Source organism: Furipterus horrens, unplaced genomic scaffold (assembly GCF_987537825.1).
Source record: "Furipterus horrens unplaced genomic scaffold, mFurHor1.1.pri manual_scaffold_6, whole genome shotgun sequence".
Lineage (NCBI taxonomy): Eukaryota > Metazoa > Chordata > Mammalia > Chiroptera > Furipteridae > Furipterus > Furipterus horrens.
In genome coordinates this window covers 30466329-30489930 of record NW_028327176.1, presented here as the reverse complement: position 1 = coordinate 30489930, position 23602 = coordinate 30466329, and the positions used below count along the sequence as shown (strand labels likewise).

Here is a 23602-nt window from a genome sequence, read left to right as displayed (position 1 = left end):
TGTCTTTCTTAGACTGTGACTTGTTGGTAGAAAATGAAGAGGGTGGAGTTTGCCCTGGTCTTCTTTTCAGGGAGTGGAGTTGGGGTCTGGGCAAGTATCTTTCTTCCTCACTTTTCCTCAAACACGCCACATGCCTTTTATAGCCCTGTGCACAGGGTACCATCCCCCCATCCCCATGCAGCCTCTTTTCTACATTTCTGTCCCTCCCTCGTGATGGACTTTAAACCTCGCCTCCTGCAGGAAGCCTTCCCAGACTCCCAGGATGCCCTGCTGACCTATGAAGTCCCCAGGGCAGAAACTGTGGTCCCCACAGCTCCCCGGTGGGCAGCTGCTGGGAAGAACTGGTCCTGCTACCCCTACTCCCCTTTCCCAGATTCTCGAAGGGGCCGACACTCCACAAGTACTAGGAGCCTCTGCTTTAGGGAATATGAAGTGGAAGACAATTTTTGCCTTTAAGGTGCTACAAAACAACTTCCCCAGAGAATCAAGTGCTTTGGGTCAGACTCAGTGCCAGAAAGAACAGAGAAGGGGTCTTGCTGGTATTTGATGAAAAGGTGGGTGAGACGGGATATAGTTAACAGTGGGGGGAAAAGAGGAGAAGTGTGGGGGTGGAGGGGGGACCCGTGGCTGGAGCAGCAGGTGTGGGTGAGGAGTGAAAGCCCTTGCCTGGGGGAGCAGGAAATATCTAGGCTCAAGTCCATTCCAAGGTTGCCCTCTCCTGGGGCAGCAGAGTCCCCTGAGCAGGGCCACTGGTCTGGGCTGGTTCCAGGATAGCTTCTGGACAGACCAGGCCTGCAGCACTCCCCAGACTCGCCTCCTCTTCAGCAACCTCCTCTCTGCCAGTCCTACTCCCTGCATCCCCAAGAGCCAGGAGGGGGCCGTGGCAGACCTGCCCAACCACGTGCCTGGAACAGAAGTGAGCTGGCCTTACAGTGACTTCGACCCACACAGGCTGCTATCCTTGCAGCTGCCGGCGTTCCAACAGCATGAGTGACCCAGAGTGGAATTTCTCAACCCAACCACATCCTTTCTGGGCTGGGGCAAGTGCTCCAGTAGTCACCCTCTGGTCAGATCCTTCAGTCCCAGATCCCAGGAGGCTCCAGATTAGTTCCTGAGATTTCCTTGGTGTCACAGTTCAGCACTGCCAATGAGACCGCCCTCAACAGAAAGCCCTGTCCTGACTGCCCATGACAGCAATCCAAATGTCTTTATGTGCCACTTGCCACTCCTGTCACCCCTCCACATGACCTTGGGGACCCGTGCACTGCTCAAATGGGTACCGGCAGCTCCCTGAACTGCAGGACAGGCTCATTGACTCCTCCACACTCTGCTTCATGGTGTCGCCCTGCTGGGACTTACCCTTCTCCCTCCAACATCTGGCCAAGTCCTAGGCAGATGTTACCCTCTACTGTGTGCCCCCATGGGGGCTGGACACACACCCCTCCAGGAGAGACTCCTACGTTGGGATTTGGTCATCTGCATATCTGCCAGCGTGCTTCTAACTCACCGCTGAAGTCTCTCCCCTCTTGCAACAGGAATCAGCAAACAATTCTGCTCCATCTGAAGGAGCAACTCTGCTGCTCTTCTGACTAAGACCATCAAACCCCCAGGCCCATCAAACCTCTCCATCCCATCTGCCAGGATGGGTGGCTCAGCTCTTCAGGCAACAGCATGAGAAGCCTGGCAGAGCTCTCTGGGCCACGCTGGCTGCTAGCAGTGGGGGTTGGGAAATATGAGGGGTAAGCCGGCTGCCCAGTCCCTTCCACCAGTCCAGCTCCTGGCATGCATGTTTTATATACTTGAATGAATCTAAATTGTCATTTGAAGGAAGGATTCTGAGAATTTTAAAGGCTCCAAGACTTCCTCCTCCAAGAATTCCAGTATGACCACCTCTGCCCTCCTCTGACTGTTCTGGATAGTCTGCAGTTAACACTTAATTGCTATATATACGCACACACATATATTGCTTTTTGCTACATAGGCTTATGAGTTTAATAATGAAAATTAACTCACATTAAGCATTTTAAAATTCAAACATTGTGGAAACAGTCTGTGGCCAGTCTTACCTACAGATGATAAAACCCCCATTGATTTTGTCCTGTGTCTCACGGTGGGTCCCCGACCTGGAAGACAGAGCCCCGTCTCCTTCCACAGCAGAGCCTTCCTAGCTTCCCCAATGCCTGGCCCAGAGCTGAGCACACAAATTTGCTTAGTGCTGTGAACATGTGTGCTGCTACAACCATAGGGCCACAGCCTAGGTCTCACAATCATGTTAAACCAGAACTGATGCCTGGCACCATTTCTCGCTGCTGGGTCCTGGCTGGGAAGGTAGGAGAGGCATCTGATCACTTGCTGCTTTATAACTGCAGTGAGCTGGACTCACGCAGCCAACAAGCAGCTTGCTGGCCAACTCCATTTTAGGATGTCCAGAAGCAAAGCTGTACAGGGCCTGGGGAGGAGCAGAGAGTTCTGGGCATGATGTGAAGATGTCTGCCTCCCTGTGACTGGGGGTCTTAACCCCAGAGGACAATCACCCAGGCAGAGCCAACTGAACAACCAGGAAGAGTCTGAGAAAGGAAGGCCTGGAATACTGGAATCTAGTAGCTCACTCACACACTGACAAAAGCCATTCTGGCACAGGAATGGTCACATTACTGTCCTTGGCCCCCTCACCATGACCTGACTCAGAGTGGACAGACACTGGCCCAGGAGTGAGAAATACGGCTCCAAGTCCCAGCTCAGAGGCTGCCCAGCTGGGTATGTCACAGGTCCCAGACCTGTGAAATAGGAGCAAGGCTGCCTGCCCCATCTGCCCAGGGATCCCACAGATGAACCTGAAGCAGCAGCTGAGCTGCATTCAGTCCTCACACACAGGCCTGTCCCAGGCTCAGGGGAGCGACTCCTGCTTTGACACTGCAGACCTAGCAGACTTGGAAGGCAGTTTCTAGGCCAGGTGCCTCTGAAGGCTCTCAGGAAGCCCCCGAGCTTCACGGCCTGTTTGGTAAGGCAGGCGGTCCTCCTTGTGGCTCTTGGGGCCCAAGATGGGCAAGAGAAAGGAAGAGGATGGAGGGATGGACAGAGCCACAGCAACCTCGACTGTGACCCTCTCTTGCAAGCACGTTACTGTTTTTTAAGCTGAGCAAACCCATGTGGAATGAACACTGAGGTCTTTTAAGGCCACACGCTCTGCCACGCCATTGCATCTGAAAGGCAGATGTGAAAGTGAGTGTTCTCTCTGGAGAAGAGGAAAGAGCGAGGGTCAGTGTAAACATGCCGGGCACTCTGTCCTACGCAGGGGTGAGACCGCTGGGGCTGTGGGGAGGCCAGTCCTGGGTCTTGTCACTCTGCACAGCCTGATCCAGTGGACAAAACTCGTGCACCCTGGGCCCAGTAGGGAGGCCCTGTGCTATCACAAGACCGATTTCTGAGAGTTCATGTCCTCCCTGGGAATGCCACCGAAGTCTTGACAGCCAGGGCGGCGCCTCAGCCACCATCTGCTACTGCACTCTGGTCAAGGTGGGGACCTGCCACATCCGAAATCACCTTCACAGTCCAGCACTGTGGGTGGGGAGGAGGGTGCCCCTACTTAACAGTGAAACGTTATGGCCCTGTAGCCTGTCTACCTGGGTCTGGGCCAGCCCCCTCCTATGGGGAAGACAGAGAGGTCAGGGTCTGGGTACCCCCACAGGTCACCAGCTTTGCCACTCTTCCCTATTGCTCTGGCTATGGCTGGTGATGGAGGATCCCAGGGGAATGCGCGGGTAGACCTGGCATCTGCCTCCTCTTCCCCCCTGCCCTTCCTGGGCCCTGCCTGCCCTGTGCTCCTGGGGCAGGATCAGCATCAGCCTGCTAATTATCTGTCAAAAGGATTGAGGTTTGGAGCCGCTCCCATTTGAGGCAAAGACAAATATTTCTTTCTACTGCTAGGAAGAGGAAATATCGTAGGAAATATCTTTCCTATATATAAAATGGAAATGACAGTATCTGGGGGCTCCTATGTGGAAATACTGTACATAAAGGCCTAGCAGGGGGCTGGCACCTTATAAAGGGTCTCATCCACATTTGCCCTGTCATTATTATTTACCTAGCTGCTGCTGTTTTCCAGATGCTCAGAACTGGGTGAGCATGAGCCTTTCCAAACCTTTTCTGTTTTTTTTTTAAAGAATTATTTTGTGCATAGGGGATATTTTTGTGACCGTGACTCTGGCTGAGCAAGCACTGTTTGGGGGTCAGAGGTCATCTCATCCATTTCCTCCCTTTGCAGGAGCCTCCGGTCATTCTCCCGTGTCCCCTCCCCCGACTCTTGGTGGCAGAGGCTACTGGCAGAACAGAGCTGGCTGCAGGGAAGGACCTGGGCTGCGTGGGCTGCGACTACAATGGGTCCACATTTTTACTTTCATGTTCCCAAAGCAGCTGCTATAAAATTACTCAGCAGGCAAAATAAACACTTGAACGTGGTAACTGCTGTGCACCTGAAGGAGCCACCTCTACCCCTGGCTCACTGCTTGTCAAACAGGAGGACACTGTGCAGAAACATGGCCTTTGGCATCAGACCAAGCAGGTACACTTCCAGGCTCTGCCACTTCCGAGCAAGTGCCTTTGCCTCTCTGAGCTCTACCTGCTGTGGGAAGCAGGGACAGGAGGGTTATGGGAGGCCAATGCGCAACAGAGCCGGTGAAGGCGGTCCCCTCAAGAAAGGGCAGCTGTCATCTGGCAGGGACCACGTCTTTGTTCTCCTTGTGTCCCCCATACCTAACCTAATGTCCCTCAATGGATCTTTGCTGAATAGCAGAGATGGAGGCTGACACGCAAGGACTCCCTGGACAGTTGTGGGCGTTCCCAGGGTCAGACAACTCCAAGAAAGTGAAGCTGCAGGGCGTCCTGCGGAACTCTCCCCTCTTCTTGGCCCCATCCATGCATTCCTCCCTCTGCGAGGCCCTGGGCAGCTCTGCCAGAGCCCTCTGGCTCCTGGCCACCATGAGAGCCCTCTCCACACTGCTGGGGGGTGGGGTGGGGGTGGGGCAGGCAGGTGTGGCCAATGCACAAAAGGAAGCATTATCTCCTCAAAGGACAGTAATTTATAATTCCAGCTGATGGTTGTGCTGTGCTGTTTAAATGAAGTGTTCTATTTTTATAGAAAACACATAATTGAGTGAAAATGCAGGCTATTCTCTGAGTCAGGCAACCATGCCTCTGGAAAGTCTAACTCCTCGGCCAGGAGGCCAAAGCCTGCACACAGCATGGGGTTCTGCAGGAAGTGGGCCCCATCCCAGGCCGCCCCAGGTCCCTCTCAGTGGTGGTGAAAAGCAGGGTCCATGTTTGATGACCCAAGTTCAAATCTCAGCTTCCCTTCTTCTAGCCATGTGATCCTGCACAAGTCACGTACCTTTTCAAAGCCTCAGTTTCATATCTATAAAATGGGAATGACAGTATCTATATGCCCTGAGGGTTCTTATGCGGAAATAATGTACATAAAGGCCTAGCACTAGTACATAAAGGTCTGGCACTTCATAAAGGGTCCAATCCACATTTACCCTATCATTATAATTCTCCTAGCAGCTGTTATGTCCAATTGCTTACTTATGCCCTCCATCCCTCTGTTTCTTTATCTGTAAAGAGGGAATAATGGTAGTTCCCTAATGTCCCAGGTTGCGAGGGGATTCAGTGAGTGAATGGAGGTCACATGCCGAGAGCAGGGCCTGGCACAGAGCAGGCACCAGCTGTACTACTGAAGCTCATGAGATCGAGCAACCCAGGGTCATTCAGCCTGTCAGCTGGCACTGGCTCTGCTCCACCCTGCGTCAGTCACCTGACCTTGAGACATCGCCTAGCTTTCCCATTAGTTTGTTCACCTTTAAAGGAGGAGGGTTATAAAAACTAAAACATAAACAAATCAAACCAAAATGACAACAAAACAGGGTACAGGGCATGCGCATTCTTGAGGGTTGTAGGATGCCAGCATCCCCTTGTGTTCCCTTTCCTTCCACAGTCTATCCATTGGAGGGTCTACGTGGGTGCTGGGTGCCCCGCTGTGGGCTCTCTACAGGAGGAGGGGGAGGCAGAGGACAGGCCACAGCTTCTGCCCCAGAGGTGCTTCCAAACTCAGGGGAAGCTCAAACAACACCTCCAAGGCAATTAGGAGACAAACAGGAGAAGGGAACCAAGTACTCAGTTGAGCGGTTTGGCTCTGAGGAACATGCAGGAACTTCAAGGCCAGATGGAGTCGAGGGGCCTCTGAGAATGGGTGGGATACAGAAGCTCAGTAAGGTAAAGAGGGCACCCTAGAGGTCTGCAGGTGGGGTGGGAGGGGCCAGCCTGACTAGGAACAGATTCCCTCCCTCCAGGACAGGACAGGGGCAGGAAGAAGAGGGTGCTGAGCAGCCCCTCTGAGTAGGAGCCGACCACCCCCTTGCCCCTTGCCCAGACTCAGGCTGTTGGCACCAGGCACTCACAGAGTGGCTAAGACGCTGGTCAGGAATACCAGGGATCACTGCAGGGCACAGGTCTCCCAGACTCCTCTAAATTCCATGTCTCTGGGACAGACCCCACCAGGGCAATCAACTGATTAAAATCCCACACGGTGCTCCTGAGGGTATCATTTTAAAGCTCTAACAGGAGAGAGAGGAGAGGGAGAAGGCCGTGGTGAGGCCAGGTTTTATTACCTTCCCATGGACTAATGCTTGATGTGAAAGGGATCCTTATGGCAGCTCTCCTTAGCCCTGAAAACCAATGATTTGTCCTTGGGTCTGAAGGATTACACTGACCCATTTCCTCTAATGTTTTCAGGCTTCTGTTCATCTTCCACCTATTAATAAATTCACCCAATGTGACCTAACTTGGAAGTTTTCAAAATCAACAGCCTGTAAACTTTGTTTACTGAAGTTAGCCTGTCCTGACTTCAAAAGCTTGTCCCACCAGGAGCCCGCACCCAGCGCAGCCATGTGGTTGGCTGCAGGGCAAGGCCTTCTCTGTGCTGACTGAGAAGTGGCCTCTGGGCCCACGTTTCTCGACTGCAGGCCACCCCCAGTTACCTCCAGATGACTCTCCAAACACAAATCCACGATCTTGAAGGATATGGGCACAAATCACACAGAGCCATTCCATGACCAATCAGGCATGGAGGAACTTCCAGAAGGAAGGTCCTCAGGCGGAACAAAGGTAGGCTCCCAGCCAGGTATAAATCAACAAGAAGCAATCCCCTTGGTCCTGGTTTATGATCTCTGCCCCATGAGCAGACCCTCGGGACCAGAAGAGCATCCAAGGCAAAGGGGAAGTCAGTCCGGCCTCTATTGCATGAATGCCTCTTGCCCTCTCTCCTCGGGGCTGGGCCACCCCTCCTAGAGAATGGTGCGCCCCAGGCCGCAGTGCCTGTCTGCAGCACAGGCTGAGAACAGAGAGACCAAGGAGTCAGGAAGCCAAGGACTAAAACCACTTTAAAACAAATGAAGAATTCCTTTTGGAAAAATCTGCAAATACCTCTTTCCTTTCCTTCCTCTCGTCCCCAAACAAAACCCAAAAATTCATCTACCCTCCTAGTCTGAGTGTCAGCAGACCACCAGGGGAGAGACCGAGGACTGTATGTGACTGTAGCGTCACACGGAGCGAGATCACAGGAGGCCACAGGGAACAACCAGCAAAGGGAAATGCTGAATGTCAAGCCAGCTTAGCTACGAGGAACTGACCTTTGGGGAAGGGAGCTCGGTGCCAGTGCTTACACCAGGCTTAACGCTTCCCTCAGCCACGTGGCCTGCAGGTTTGAGCCCCAGCTCTCATCCTCAGGGGGGCTGATGAATGCGGCAAAGTGATCAACTAGGTTTGTGCTAATACCTTTGACTCCAGCCCCCTCACCAGAAGGTTGGCATTTTAAGCATCCTTTGGATCTACCGCTAGTCCCTAATAAGATCCATCCAATAAACACTGCGCTAGAGTCAGGACCCTGATTTTCTGCTCTGTTACAGGCCACCTGAGAAAACAGTGAGGCAGGCCAGGTAGTCAGAGGTGCCCTTGGGGCCCACGTTAGCCTTAACCAGATAAGGTTGAGGTCTGGCCCCAGCCAATGCCTAGTTATCAGCTCCAACATTTTCCAAAACAGCCCAGGTTTCCCTGGGGAGATGGCTTTGATGGTTCCATTTGTTTATGCCCAGCGAGCTCTAGCTTGTCCAGAGGGTCACATTGTTCCTGTGCTGGGGAGTGCCCCTGGGGCTTTGACACACCTTGCCCCAGGGCCTTCCAGGTCCCCTTGGATCTGGGCTTGGCTGGGCAGAAACTCCCACAAGGGCCTACCCTGGCCCACAAGGGTGGGAGGAGGCAGCCTTGGTATTGAGGAATTGAGCAGGAAAAGCCAGTTGGCTCCTCTGCCCTATGGCCTGGGCTTTCAAAACCCATCTGGCAGGCTGCCAGGCCTGGGGTGGGGGCAGTGACTGACAGGCTGGTTATTGGAAAGCTCCCACCATTAGCCCACGAATGTTGTTTGGTTACCATGGCGACCTTCAATACAAGTGGCCTGACTAAAGCACAAGGAATCTGTTACCTAAAACCAGAGCCCCAAGGAGCCCTGGGCTTCAGGAACCAGCTTATCAGCGGCCAGTTCCCTTTGACCCCATACTCCTAGCCCTCCCCTCTGGGCCTCCCAGCTGCCTCCCATCCCCAGGAGGAGGAGAAAAGACCAGCAAAGGCATCTCCAGGATTGTGTGGGCCCTTTCACATTCCTCGGCCAGGCCTGGCTCGGAACCAGGTCCAAACAGGGTGGCTGCTGCCCCCGTGAGGCCCCCTGCAGTAACCAGGTCCAGCCTGGCCAGCACATGCACCCAGGGCTTAGTCAGAAGCCCTCGGGATTTCAGGAAGCCGCTCAGGGTGTCTGGTTCCCACTGGGCCAGGGTCACACTGTCCCTGTGACCATCAGTCTTTGCCTCACCACGTTCCTGCCTTTTTAAACCTGAGCTCCATGAACTAAAGGTTGTCCCGTAGCATGGAAATCAAGATCTTTGCTTTGCTTTCTAATCCCTGAATTCGGGGGGATTTTTGGAAGTTCAACTCCACGAAAACTGGGTTTTTGTCCATCTTGAGACTGCCTATAGGAAGAGTGGCCACTTGTGCAGCTAAAAAGCTTAAAAACCTTACACAGAGCGACCCTGCGTCTGCTTCCCTGCCCTCCCTCACACACAGGGCACCCTGCCCCATTGCCTGGCCCACAGACACTGGCCCCCTGGGGTCCCACATTGCAGCCTTACACTGACTGTGGGCAGACTTCCAGGCCCCTCCACACTGCTGACCCTCTGCACGGCTGTAAACTGACTGCAAGACCTGCTCTTGCCCGAGTCTCATGAGAGACTTCGGAAGCAGAGGGAGGCAGGACAGATGTCAGTCTTGTCTGATGAGAAAACAGAGGCACGGAAAGGGGGAACATGCTGCTGGAGGGGACACAGGTATGGGACAGGCATGACGCACAAGGGGATAAGCTCACATGGAATGGGGTCCAAGGTCCCCAGCGGCACCCTCTCCTGATCCAGGCTTCATCCACTCCTGACATTGGCCTGCCAGCCTCTGTCTTCACTAAGGCAGGCTGTGCAGCCTCTAAAAGACCTCAGCCACCTGGCACAGCCAGTGTGGAGGAGCTCAGTGGCAGACAGGCCCAGACCATGGGCCTTTAAGTACCCTCCGAGTATATAGATCTTGTTGGGAACGATGAGGTCAGGGCGAAGGGGGTTTGATATTTTTGTTTTGCTGCAGGAATATTTACTGGACCAGTCATTTGATTAACTGCCGTGGCAACAGCCAGAGCCACACAGCTTGCTCCCCATGCAGGGAGCAGCTGGAGAAGCAGGCGCAGTTTCCACAGAAGTGCAATGACATTTTTCAGTGATCCCTGACTGGTCATGGACTCAATGACATTTCCTGCTAATCCAGGGGTTTCTGTGCTCCGAGGTTTCATCTGTGGGAACAGGATTGACTTATCTGCAAAAAGCCATGCTCATACTTCATAGTCAGTCCTGAGTGGTGTGGTAGGAGGATTTTCTGCCCCCACTTTTTTTAAGCTGGATCTTTTTTCCTGCCTAAGAAACAGAAATGTGTTTGTTTGATCACAGTTCTGGAGGCCAAAGCCCCCTAGATTTTTTCCAGTTAGTTTTGTGGCCTTTTAGGGCTGGTTCAGATCAAGATGGAGTTCCCGTGGTCATGGAGGTGAGGGGCTCATGGTGGCTCAGAAATAAAGAAGCTGTCACTGCTTCTCCACTCTGTTGACCCCAATGTGCGGACTTTGAAAAGTGAGGCACCACAGGGGGTGGGATGCTCTGACCCCCAAGCGCTCCACAGCAGGCCTCTATGCAGTGAAAAAGGAACCTAAGGACCCTGAGGATGCCTCTGCGAATGGCACTCAAACTCTTTCCTCCCCTGAACTCAGACCTCAAAGGGTCTCGCTGCTGCTGGCCCCACCTTCCCAGACTCTGAGGCCCCTGCAACTGCTCTGTGGCATCTGGATGGGGGAGCTCTCTTCCCACAGTGGAGGCTGCCCCTTGAGGAGGCTCCTGCCAGCCAAAGCAGGGACACAGCAGACACAGAGGGGCACAGTTATCCTACAGATGGACTAACAGCATGATCTGCATTGGGCTTTTCACATTTTGGGGGCTTAGGATCCCTTTGAGGGTCTGCTGAGAGCCACCTCCCTGACGCATGCACAGTGCAAGTCTTAGAGGTCAGGTCCAGGTACTCTGGGAGGCCCAGAAGTCCACCTATGGGCCTCTTGAGGGAGTCACCAACCTCACTACAAGGATCACCTCCCTGCCAACCCATGGAGACACATTCAGTGAGGGGAGCATCCTGGGTAAGCACTTAGCCCCTGACTGAGGTCAGAGGAAAGGGAGGGGAGCATCCTCTGCCAATGAGGGAGGGAAGACCAGGGAGAAAACGGCTTCCTCACCCAGCCCCAGAGCCAGGGAGGATGGCGGCAGCTGACAGGAGGCAGGAGGCATCCCGCCCCCCACGTGCTTCGGGAGGAGCTGTGGGGGGAACCCGAGGGCCCCCCACATCCCGAACACACCCCACTTCTGCTGTGCCTCGAACAGCATGGGCTTTAAGCGGATTTTCAAAAAGGGGCGTTAGCTTCCCTACATCAGGCCAGGGGAGGTGATGCTGCCAGGAAAAAGCACTCTGCCTAGAAGTTAGGAAGAGACAGTGTGCAGCAAGGTGCCAGGGGCTGGGACCCGGGACCGGGGCCTGAGGAGGGGCCGACCGGGCAGCGTGGGAATCCTCTTTCTTTGCTTCCATCAATCTGTTCACCGGGGTGCTTTGGGGGGGAGGGTCGGTTTGAACTGAGGTAAGCGGCCGACCTGCAGCATGAATGCCCACCCGAGGCGGTATTCACTGGGGCACTAAAGGTGGGGCACATTGGAAGTTTATGGTGAGGACACTCTGCCACTGCCAAGCCCTGTCCCTGATGAGGTGGTCGCTGGGCTCCCCACACAAAGGGGATCTCCCTGGACTGAGACAACCGCAGATTTCCTTATTGCCTCTCACAGCTGTGGATCTCACCCATTCCCCGAATGCTTTGTGAACCTGTGTTCATTGCTGGCATGAGCCACCTCCCAGGGTAGCCAGGACTGCGCTCCTTTCTGCTGTCTGCAGCAGGACTGGCTGTTCTAAATGGTCCTCCTGCAGACCTTAAGGTGGGAAACGGTGGGAGAGGGGTGCTGAGGGGCCCCCCCATCCTGGGCTCATAGGATTCAGAGATACAAGGTCCGTTACACACAGCATCCCTGCCCGAGGGGAGGAGGGCAGAGATCAAGCTGACCTCCCTCGTTCCCTCCTGCAGAGCAGCATATCCTCTCCTTCTGCCTCAGCCTGCCCAGCATGGCTCTTGTTCCCAGTGTCCCATTTGGGTGAAAGTAGGTCCTCTGTGTACAGGTAGGGGTGGGAGGGTGTACTCCACCACTTGGGCCATGTGACCTGTGAACCCTGTTCCAGAGATGGGCACTTGGGCAATGCTGTGAATGGTATCAGTAGGGGTATGTGTGTAGAGGAGCTAAGGGTGAAGAGAGAGGCCAGGATCACCCCAGAGGGAGAAAACTCCTTCCCCAAACTGCCCGCTGACCTGCTTGGAGGTGGGGGGATGGCTCCCTTGGCTCCCACCAGCCTAGCCAGTGTTAGAAACCACCTTGGCTAGCTGCGCCACGGTTAGGACTAAGTTATATGAGTTAATGTACCCAGGAGGCTCAAATGCAGAACCCAGGGCAGGCAGGAAGCAGCCTGAGCAGGTGTGTTCCAGCATAGCCCCTTCTGTGGTCCACACGACCACCGTGTAGCCTGCGGGTGCCACACTGAACCCGGCACCCCCGAGCACAGGAAACCAGAGCGATACTCCGACCTTACAGGTCCTCGTCCTGCCCTAACTCTTCAGCCAGGGAACATGCATGCAGTGAGTGCTTAATCAAGGTATGTTGGCTGGCTGCATGGCAGGGCAGGGGGTGCGTAGACACCTGCAGTGGGGCCCAGCCAGCCCCCAGCCCAGCGGCGTCCTCAGAGAACTCACTTAAAGTTTTCGGGGTACTCCGTGATGGCCATATTGATGACATCCAGAGCGTGCTGGTAGTGCTTCTGGGCGGAGAAGAGAAGAGCCAGCAGGTGGAGAGCGTTGGCATCGTCCCTGCACAGTTTCAGGGCCTCCTGCAGCTGCTCCATGGCGCTGGAGATCTGCCAGAGAAAACCGCCTGCTCAGTGACCTTTCCTGAGGCCCACACCCCCCTCTAGGACTTGGGTGACCAGCACCATCAAGGGAGACCCCAGGCACCAGGGGAGGTGCTGGTGCTCTGATGAGAAAACACCCCCCCAAGTCACATGGCAAGAGGGATCTGCTGCCCCAAGTCCGGCCCAGGAAGCCCCTGTGGTCCCCACTGGGAGATAAAGAGGCGCAGGTGTGCAGAAGATCCAGTAGCATTTCCTAAGCTGGAGGAGAGAGGGTCGTAAGGGGAGGCCACCAGGCCACTAGCTACAGACCTAGAAGTGGCCAGGCCCTCTTCTCTGAGCTGGCCCCTGTAGTGACAGGGGCCAAGCAATAAATGTGCATCCTACACAGAAGCTCACAGTGGCAAGAGCATGGGTTCTGGGGTCAGATGGGGCCATGGATTCCAGCTCTGCCATGTTCCAACTGGCGTCCTGGGGCACTAGGGACAGCACCTTTCTGGGCTGCAAAGTGAGAACAGTCACGCCTATTATAGTGACTGGCAGACGTGGACAAATGCTCTGCAGAGTATCACATACATTTGAAAATGTGTCTCCATCTTCAAGCCCTCAAAGCCAGACAATTAATGACCAGGTAAGATTCTTCCTTCTAGACCTGAGAGACATGTTGTCTCTTGCTCTCATGTCTGGCACTTGTATCAACTCCTATGACTCTATCCACATCCTCCCAGGAGGCTCCTGAGACTTTTTAGAAAGCTTTGCTTCTTATCAATCCTCAGACACCATACCCCAGCCCCCTCAGCCCCATGCTCCCTGAGAGGCCTATGGTGCAGGCCAGTTGGGGCCTTGGGTCCTGGTGTGCCTGGTCCCTGCCTGGTCCCCTCCCGGCCTCTGTGTGGGCTGTGGGCAGTGTCATGCCCTGAGTCTTCCCATGGGGACTTTCCTTTGTGGAAAGGTCAAGAAAATGAAAGAAGGAAGCTAAGGTCATTGTGGCTGCCTATTTGGCTTGCCTGTGCCTGCCTGAGACTGCTCCTTCCCTGGTGATGCTCCAGAATGGACCCCATCATCCTGGGCTGGGTATCCCAATCCCTAGCCTTCACTGCTCAGGCAGCGATACATGCTCTGGGTTACTGGGCCAGTAGGCCCAGGGTCCAGCTTAGAATCCATTCAGGGGCCCTTGACCCCCTGATGCTACCAAGATCTGGGGTCCTCAAGAAATCTGGGTGCCAGGCCCCACTGGCTTGGCCCAGCCATCTCTCTGAGACAACAGACGTCATTCATCAGAGGTGGCTGAATAATGAAAGATATTAAAAAATGCATCACCAAAGGTTTATCATGAATTTGAGTGGCAAGAAAAGCACTGGTTCTTTTATAGAAGGGCTAAAAATAAAGTGGTCTCAGGTATCTTGCTATCTGTGCTCCTAGGAGCACCAGAGCTGGCTGATGTTCCTGGAGAGAGGGGTAGAGACATACTAGGGCCTTCATTCAGGGCCTGGACATCAGGAGCCATGGGCACAGCGGGGTGAGGGGCTGGGACAGTCAGTGGCAGCCTGGAGGTCTAGGAGGGACGGAGTGAGCTTAGCCGAAGGGTGGGCTGCTAGGGAGAAATGGATGAGACAGTGACTCAGAAGTAGAGTGGTGACGAGTGACAACTCAGGTCATGGCAGACAGGGGCACCGGAACATGGGAGGGAAGGGTCCCAGAAATGATAGGCACAGTGCAGTAAGGGAAGAAGCCAGGCCGTTGCAGGGCTGAGGGGCAGCTGAAGCAAACAGCAACTTGCCAAGCGGAGAGAAATAGCTCAGTGAACCAACTGGAGATGAGACCAGAGGCCAGAAGTTGACAGGGACCAGTAAGACCACCCCCCCGGCCAGACGACAAGGCTCCAAGTACCCAGTCTCCAAACAGGATACTCAGAGTCACTTAGGGTTTCTCCACTGGGGCAGGTGGGCTCTGGGTCAGGCGTCTGGGTTCAGGGCTGGCCTGGCCAGTGCCCGGTGACTGAGCTCAGGAGAGCCTGAGGTCCTTAGGTATAAAATGGGGCCAAGGGCCCCCTCCTCACCAGACGCAGCGCTCATCCAGGCCAGTAAGGGTGGGTACTATAGCACCCACGGTAGCCAGCACTGCTCATCACCTGACCACGAGCAGATGGGGGCTCTGTTGCCGTCTCTCCAAGAATGTGGAGTCCAGCTGTGTCCCTGCTGGTGCTGGTGAGGACTGTGCTGCAGGAGTCAAACTTTGTCTGCTGTCCCCAAGCAGTGCAGAGTCCACACTCACTGGGCCGAGGCCTCCAAGAGGTCCTGCTTTTGAGGCCGGTGTGGCACAGAGCACTAGCCTGAGGACCCAGGCGCAGATGTGAATCAGAGACTCAGAAGGACCTGGAATGGAAGCTCTGACTCTTTCCTGAAAGAGAATCCTCTGTTGAGCGGTGACTATTTGGTCTCCCTCTCGGGACCAACAGCTCAGCTGCTTAACCCGGGGAAGGAAGGCGTGTCAGCCTGGAGAGCCAAAGGTGGGAGGGAGGGTCCCAGTGGAGCAAAGGTGGTCAGCGGATGGGAGACCCCAGAGGTCAAGCCTGACAGTGGTATCCACAGAGTCAGGGGAAAGCTCTGGGGTGATACAGAAACAGCTCCATGTACCACTCTGCTGCTCCAGATCCATGGAGAAAGCTTGCGGGTAGGTGAGGAAACCAACAAACACTTACCATTATCACTCATCAACTTCTCATGAGTCTGACATGTTCTAGGGGGAGTGAGGACAGAGAATTATCTGCCCACCATGTGCCTCCCATGGGTCAGGGGCTGTACCACATTATCTGACTTAATCCTTACTAAGTCCCTCTGAGGTAGAGTTGGAAGGTGTTCATGTAACAGATAAGGAAATAGAGGCTCAGAGAGGTCAAGTCACTTGCAAAGGGTCACACAGCTGGTAAAAGCAGTGGTGCCAGAGACCTGGAGGTTCGGAACTGTTAGGACTCACCTGTCGGACGAGGGCCAGCTGCAGCGAGACATAGAGGATGACCTGGGGGTCGCCAGGCGCCAGCTGCTGGGCTCTGTTTGGGGAAAGGGAGCAGCATGTCAGTCACCAAGAGCTGAGCAACCAGTGTCTGACATGGGTCTCCAGCATATTAGCATGCTGCAGGGTAAAGTGCTGGGGATTCTGCCTGGCCCCGCTTAGAAGGGCACCCAGCCGGGAGATGATGGCTTGGCAGAAAGCCACTGGCAGGGACAGGAGGCTCAGGGGGCTCAGGGCTGTGGTGGGTGGAGACAGGGGCTCAGCCAGGATGGGTCTGAGGGAGGAAGGGCCACTGCTGGGGGAGGGGCTTCTCTGCCTCACCCCGCCCCCCCGCCCCTCACCTTGCAGACCCTGGGCTGCCAGGAAATCTCTGGGAGGACTATGGGTGGGGGCTCCTCACAGCCTCTGAATTTTTGAGTTCCTGCTATAGGTAAGGAGTTAAAAAAGGTGCAAGGTGCTTTTTCTGCTTTATATCAGGTAATTATCACAGCGATAGTGGGTTATTATTCCCATTTTAGAGCTCTTTTTCAGGAGGGTTGGGGCTCAGCCTGGGGTGGGGGGTGGTCTACCAGTGTTGAAAGACTCAACTGGCCACCCCACCCCAAAGGCCTGCCCCCGCTTCATGTGTGAGCTCTCAGGGCCTCGGTTTCCTGGCCAATAGCATGGGGAAAGAAACCTTTGCTCCATCTCCACCAGAGGGTCCTCTGGCGCTGATCACGGGAGCCTCTGTGCCATTCAGGCTTCTCACCTCTCCAACGTCTGCAGTGCTTTCCGGTGCAACTCATCCTGCTTGCTCTTCAGGGTTGCTACAGGAGACGGGACGGAGACAGCGTGACGGGGTACTGAGGGTGCCAGCCCAGCCCTGCACCCTCCAGGGCACATAGGCTCTGCATGCAGAGGCCCCATAGGGCCCTGTTGGCAAATGCTTGCACTCAAGCAGTGCCAGGCTGATGCCGCCCACCGTTCTGGTTATGGGGGGAGGGTGTGTAGTGTACATCTGGCCCCAGCCTCCCGGCACGGTTGGTTCTTGGCACCCCAGGTCCTTCCCCACCACTGTCTTCTTTGCCACTTGGGCCACCCTGACCCAATCAAAGGCCCAAGCCTGGAGAAAAATGCTCCCACTTCCATCTTGGCCACCTGCCTCCTTGGGCTTCCTTTTAAACCATTTTAACAAAATTTAAGTATACAATTCAGTGGCAATAAATACATTCACCACCATCCACCACCAGAACTTTTTCATTATCCCAAACAGAAAGTCTACACCAACCGAACACTAACTCCCTTCCCTCGAGCCCCCCTCCCCCAACAAGTAACCTCTGTTATACTTTCAGGGGCTGAGTCCTATCCATGTGTAGTCTGGGGGGGCCCATCCCTCCCTTCCCCTCAAGCTGCAAGGGTACAGAAGGAGGCGGCTGCCTGAACCACAGGTCACACAGCTGAGCTGGCAGGATTGGGCAGAGAGTGCTACTCAGGGTGGCAGGGGTGGAGCCCCTCCGCCAAGCACAAGTGTTTATTAAACACCTGCTGTGTACCCAGCTCTATACCATGCACGGCAGAGGATTCCCAAGACCTCAGAAGATCACAGTGGTGCTGAGGTTAAAGGAGAACCAGAATGAAGTAGAATGTGGGGTCAGGGCTGGTGGCCCATTACAGAGGTAGCGGTTGGCACGGGCTCTGCTGGGAGCTGGGCTGGGCCTTGATGGGTGGGAGGAATAAGCTGATGCAAAAGGCATCTCAGAGAGTGGAGAAGTCTGGGCAAAAGAGTGAAAATGGGACCGGGGATGTGTGTGTGTGTGTGTGTGTGTGGACGTCTGTCCTAGAGGAGTCAGTGGGGATGTGCTGGGAGGTGGATGCTGATGGAACCAGAGCCCTGGGAGGCCACAGTCATCCCAAGCAGAGGTTCCAAGGTGGCACTCACCGTCAGTGGCTTGTAGGCTGTAGGTGAGACCCAGTGCCAGGTAGCCCTTGGAGAGAAACTCCCCAGCGTCCTCCCCGAGATTGATCACCATCGTGGCAAAGCACTCGGCCTCCTCCAGCTGCAAAGAGGAGAAGCAAAGTTCACTGGGTGGGTTTTGCAGGCCTTGGCATGCTAGCCACTCACAGTCACCAGCCTCAGTTCCTCAGAACTGCAATTCCTCATCTGTGGGCGGCATGGCCAGAGAGGCCAGGCGGCTTGTCTGAGGCCACCCAGCTAGAGTGGAAGGATCAAAGCTGTTCCCTCTGCTGTTGACTCCCTGGACCCTCCCCCAACCCAGAGGCCTGTGCTCAAGGTCACAGAGTACTGTATCTCTCAGAGAAGGCTTTCCTTGCCCCAGGGACCCATGCCTGCCATCACTTGCTCTGCTGAGATTGTGGGCCCAGGACCTGGCCAGTCAGTGCCAGCTCCCTGCTCAGCAGAAGGAAGCCAGGGGCAGGGGATATAGGCAGAGATCTGGGCCTGGGGGACAATGCCCACCCTGCAGAGTGGTCAGGCGGCCCCTTCTGCTCTGCTGGTGAGCTTGCTCCCTGATGCAGAGTACTCGATTTTTTCAGGGGAAAAAGGCCTGGGGCTGTTTTTGTCCCATTCCAGTTGGAAAGGGACCAATTGGCACAGGTCATGTGTGCTCACATCATCATATACAACATGTGACACAAAGAGAGGGACATACACAAGGCAGGCCACCCAAGCCCTCTGGGTCACCCACAGCGGTCAGGCCAGTTAGGGAGGCAAGAGACAGTGGGGGCCTCAGCCATGTCCACTCACAGCCCACAGGCCTCCAAGAAATGCCCCCTCCCCCTTTCAGGCCTGGGAATGTTAACTGCCCACATGCCTGGTGCGCATGGCAATGTACTCAAGTTTGGGTCACCAAGAACAAGGATGGGTACTGCCTCATAGCAAGAGGCCTTAACAAATATTTGCCAAAGCCCTTTGCCACCCACAAGGCCCCCTTGTGTGAGGTATCTTCCCCCAGGAGAGGCCCATGAAGTCACCCAAACAGGGAGCAGAGTCAAACCTAAGTTGGGTTCTGGCACCCAAGCCAGCGTGCCCTGCCCTGCTCCAGTCCCTGCCTACGTCCAGCCCTGTGCATCTTGTGGCCCAACCACTGGCCATAGCGGGGGGTGGAGGGGATGATGGGCTGTCTCTCCTTGGAGCGTACAGTTGAGATGCTGAGACAGAGGCCATCAGCGTGGAGAAGTGATTTGAGCTGAGTCCAGCATTTGGGTATAGCTGTGGCGAGCTATGTGCAGGAAGATGGCCAACAGAGCAAAGACCCCAGTAAGTGAACAGAGAGGGAAAAAAATAAAACCAAAGTATAACGGAGTCTGAGAGGGTGAGCTGACAGCCCAGAGAGAGATTGCTGAGGAAGGCTGAATCCCTCTGGGGCCCACCCACCATACCTGATGAATGCTGACCAGGGCAGTAGGCAACCTTTAGGTCCAAAGGCTGGTCATTGAAAAAAGATGAGGGAGTTGGGGAGCTGGGCCACTGACACCATCAGAGCTGAGGAGCTGGGGTTCAGGGGGAGGCAGCAGCTCAGGAGACCCCACGGCTGCCTGCTGCCCAGCCCTGACTGGCTAGGTCTGGCCAAGGCTGGAGATGCTGAGATCCGTCTCCAGGAACGCCTGGCCCTGCAGGATCAGGAGGGCTAAAGGTGCCTGAGGTCAGAACCAGGTGGAGAGAAAAGCACCGGAGGACAAGTCCCTGGACACTAGCTCTGAACCTGATGCTGGCTTTGACCTTGGCTTGGCACCTGAGAGCTGTGGGACCTCAAGCAAGTCACTTAGTTTCTGGGCTCCAAAGGTCCTCATCTGTGAAATGTGGAGTTGCGCCCCTCACTTTAACTACTCCTCCCTACAAACCTCCATGAAACTTCTGCAGCACCAGACTGTGTGCTGGCTGCGGAGGGGGCTGCCTGGTGATAAGGGCGCGGGATGCCTGGTGAGCTTGCACAAGAGCCTACGAGCTGACACAAAGACGGGAGAGATCCTGCAGAACAAGGTGGCTCTTAATTAAAGCTACATGTGTGGGGCTGGTGTGGGACTATGGGAGCTTCAAGAGAGGGGCCATCATGGGGCTAGAGTTGTCCAAGGAGGGCTCACGGGGGTCGGGGAGCAGGGGGGTGGGGCAGGTGGGCAGCAGGCATCTTGTGAAGGGTAAGTGAGCAAATAGTGCCTCTCCTCCTTCCTAATATCCCCACTACGGACGCAGCTCCTCTCACACACTGTCTTTAGGCCTTGTTATGCCTCATGCAAAACGAACAGGCTTTTTTTATCAACCACCAAGTACAAGTTATAAAAAGAATCCAGAAACCTACTGCGCTCCATGTGTAAACACTCTTCCCATGTCCTTCTACTTGGCCAACAGCAGCTTCCACCTCCTGCAACCCACGCAGAGAGGGTGCTGGGAACAAGGCTCCGTGACTACCGTCAAACAGGGAGAAGTTACTGTCCAGGTTAAGCACATCACATTCTGGACTACTAGAGCTCACCATCCTTTAGCTTTAAAAAATGAAAACATAAAACAAAAAACAAAACAAAAAAAACATATATCCCTAGCTTGTCCCACTTGTGGTCCACTCTGGCCCCCAGGCCAGTAGCCTTCCTTCACCAGTACTTGCCAGCCTTAACCACATGGTTTAAAATGATCTCCAAGCCTGGTGTCAGCATTTATTTCAAGTCAGACTCACAAGGCTTCAGGGTACCACGTTCCTACATGGCCAACACTATTTTGATTTCTGTTACCAGAAACAAAGCAGCCTTTTCCATGTGGAACCAATGCAGTGATTATAAGGAAAAGAAATATTATCAAGTAAGTCTGTTAAGTATGACAATATATACACCAATATGGTAAACAACCCCCAAATACATATGCATTTTTAATATAAAATATATTTTAAAAACAAAACATGTATGTTTAAAGAAAACATATATATATATATATAAGTATTCCCTCACTTATCGCGGGTATTACGTTCTAGACCCCCCTGCGAAGTATGAACCTTACATTTATTCTACACTCTTAAACCTATGTAACTTTAACAATGTATGTATACAGTACCACAAAATCCTGCGATATAGTGAAAAATCCGTGATAAATAATTAAATATATTTTTAAAAATCCCGCAATACAGTGAGGCTGTGATAAGTGAACTTCGATATAGAGAGAGACTACTGTAATGCATAATCCCTCTTCATCTAAGGTAAGAATGGGATTCCTAAAGGCCTTGAGAATATGGCTTTTCCATCTTTGACCTGAAGTACTATAACCCAACCTAAGCGCAGAGTCAGCACCACACCCAGGAATAGCTCTCCACACACAAAGCAGGTCAGCCTAGTAGCTAAGGACACAGCTCTGGGGCCAGACTTGCTGGGCTCAAATCCCAGTTGTGGCTACTTAATGTGTGAGCTTGGCCATGTCACTTCCCTTTGCTCTGCCTCAGTTCCCTCTCCCGTGACACAGGGATAATAACTGTCTGCTTCATAGGGTTTCTGAGGGGACATTGTGAATGCTCAGAGCAGTGTCTGAATAAATATCAACTGCTATTACTAGTTATAATTTTGGATCTATAATTAGTTCAATCTTCCAGAATTTTTAAAAGTCTCAGCCTGATATATGTAGCAAGTGCCCTCTGAGTAGGTCCGTACCCTATAGTACATGATCTCAGTGACAAATTAGCAAGTGATATCAAAGGCCCTCCTGAATCCAGAGACGGAACACAATCACCTGCCCTGGGTCCCTGGCCTGACCCTTAGTCACAGAAAAGGAGTGACTCTACACGAGGACAAGCTGAGTCTCCACGGCCCTGGGCAGTCCACTGTGCCCACTTACTCAAACTCTGACCCGTGACCCCCGGTCCAGGATGCACATACACATCTCCACTAACCTACCCTTTGTCCCAGCACTCACCCCAGCTGTGCGTAATACACGTGGATATTTTCTGTCCTCCTTTCTAACAGTCTATTTCCATTTTTTAAAGAGTTCTATTTCACAGCCCACTAATGGGTGTCAACCTGGGTTGAGCTGCCCAGCGTCTGCCTATCTATCCCCACCTGAGCCATATCTCTCTCCCACCTAGGATCTCATTGGTCCTTTCCAATCTCCAGACTCTTCCTCCCATGGCCTTAAAAGTAACAGCGGGTAGCTTTGTAGCTGTGGCTTCTGCTTCTGCTCAGGTCACAGCGCTGGGCTCTCCACACTCATCAAAATACTTAGAGGGTGAGGGGTTCTCAAAACCCTTTTCCACTGTTCCCTTCCCGATGATACACTGCTTTTAATACCTCCTTCACCTATGGCAGCCAGGCAACTTTGCACAAAACCCAGGTGGAACTATTCACCCTCCCTTGCAATCCTAGAACGAGATAGTGCTCACCCAGCCTTTTCCAGCACTGTGGCCAACTGATGGCATGGGCTCTTCACGGGTGAAGGTTCTGACGCACAGGGAACTTAGGGGACCTGCCCAAGGTCACCCGGCGAGTAAGTGGCAGAACTGCATTTCTAAGCCAGGTCTCCTGATCTAATCTGGCTCTTTTTGAGCTGTCTGATTCATGGCTGCCCTCTATGATGCTTCCTTTTCCTCCTCTCTGGCCCTCTGGCGAAAGACGCTCTGGAGGATATCATATTTTGCTTTCCGTAAGTAAGGAAAGTGACTTTACAAGTCCCTGCACCTCTCCAGAAGTCTTAATTTGGTTCCCACCTAAGACTGGCTTCGGCTGCACACATGGTTCCCGCTCAGGCTGCCTCCCGCCTCCTCGTGCAGTGGGCCAGAGAGGCTGTCCCAGGGTATCTTCACCCTCCTCCTCCCTTTCTGGGAGCTGGAGAGAGGTCACCTTCGAGCCTGCAGAACTTGTTTGAAGAGCATCTGTGCTTTCTCCTGAGGCCCATCCCACAGGGCCCAGGACCTGTTGTTATCTGCTCGATGGAAAGTGCATTTTTGTCCTCCTGGGAGGAGCAGGCACTTCCAAATTCCCACAAGCTAATGGCAGCAGAGCTGCCATCCTTTCTTCCCTGCCTCATAGACACTCAATCCATCTTCCTGGCCCTACCCACCCCTGAATCTGAAAACTGAAGGCAAAAGCACAAAAGCACATCCCTTCTGAGAGCCTGCTCTTTTGAAGAGGCTGTCACAGGGAGAGCTGCCATTTACCACGTACCTGCAACGTGCTAAGCAGGGACACTCCTCAGCTCTGGTGTTTCCAGGTTACAGACGAGGCACAGCGAGGGTCAATTACTCTCCTATAGTCACATAGTGCTAAGCGGGTAGGCAGGGATTTGAACCCCATCCTCTCTGCCTCCAAAGTCTACACTCTTTCTACCACCCACATAATCTCTCAGGCAAAGAGGCCCAGGGACAGTATCACCAAAGCGGAGCATGGCCTGCTTTGGTTTCATAACCTCCTCTGCTTCTCTTTCTGTGTGTGACGCAAAGCACACATGCACGCCTGTCTCCTGTCTGCCTAGAAATGATTCAATGCTTTAAATTAAATGAATTTTAAATAATTGTGTTTGAAAGGATATTGAAAAATATTTACATCTCCTTCTTCTCCTGCACCCCCAAACTGGCTGCGGACCTTGGTAAGACGCTGGCCATGTCAAAGCAGGAGGCTGCCACACATGACTGTCACCTAGGGGAGCTTCAGGCTCAGCCTCCCACCTGATCATGTAGCTGCCCCAGTTGCTCCCAGCCTACTGCAAACCCTATATTAGCCAGCACACGACCATCCACCTGCCCGGTCCCCATCCCAGACCCAGACCCAACCTGGGATGTCCCACACTGGTTCTGGCATAAGGACAGGATGTGGGGACAGCAGGTGCTCCGCCTCTGGGCACATGGCCACCCAGTCCGGTTTTATCCAGCACAACTCGTTTTTCACATGTCCCAGTTTCAACCTCCCTTCCTGCAACCTGGGCCAAACTGCCCACCCCTTGATTCCTGTC

At 53.9% G+C, this 23602-nt stretch overlaps 1 protein-coding gene across 1 annotated transcript in view; it reads right to left on the bottom strand.

Annotated features, from left to right (window-relative positions):
* Window positions 1–23602, bottom strand: part of TTC7A (tetratricopeptide repeat domain 7A) — a 112227-nt gene that overhangs the window by 26865 nt on the left and 61760 nt on the right. Inside the window, exons 12-15 of the mRNA XM_090281254.1 lie at window positions 17606–17723; window positions 16436–16493; window positions 15652–15724; window positions 12524–12684 (exon numbers count right to left, since the gene is read on the bottom strand). Coding sequence (XP_090137380.1) covers window positions 12524–12684; window positions 15652–15724; window positions 16436–16493; window positions 17606–17723 — 410 coding nt within the window. The remainder of the gene's footprint in view (window positions 1–12523; window positions 12685–15651; window positions 15725–16435; window positions 16494–17605; window positions 17724–23602) is intronic.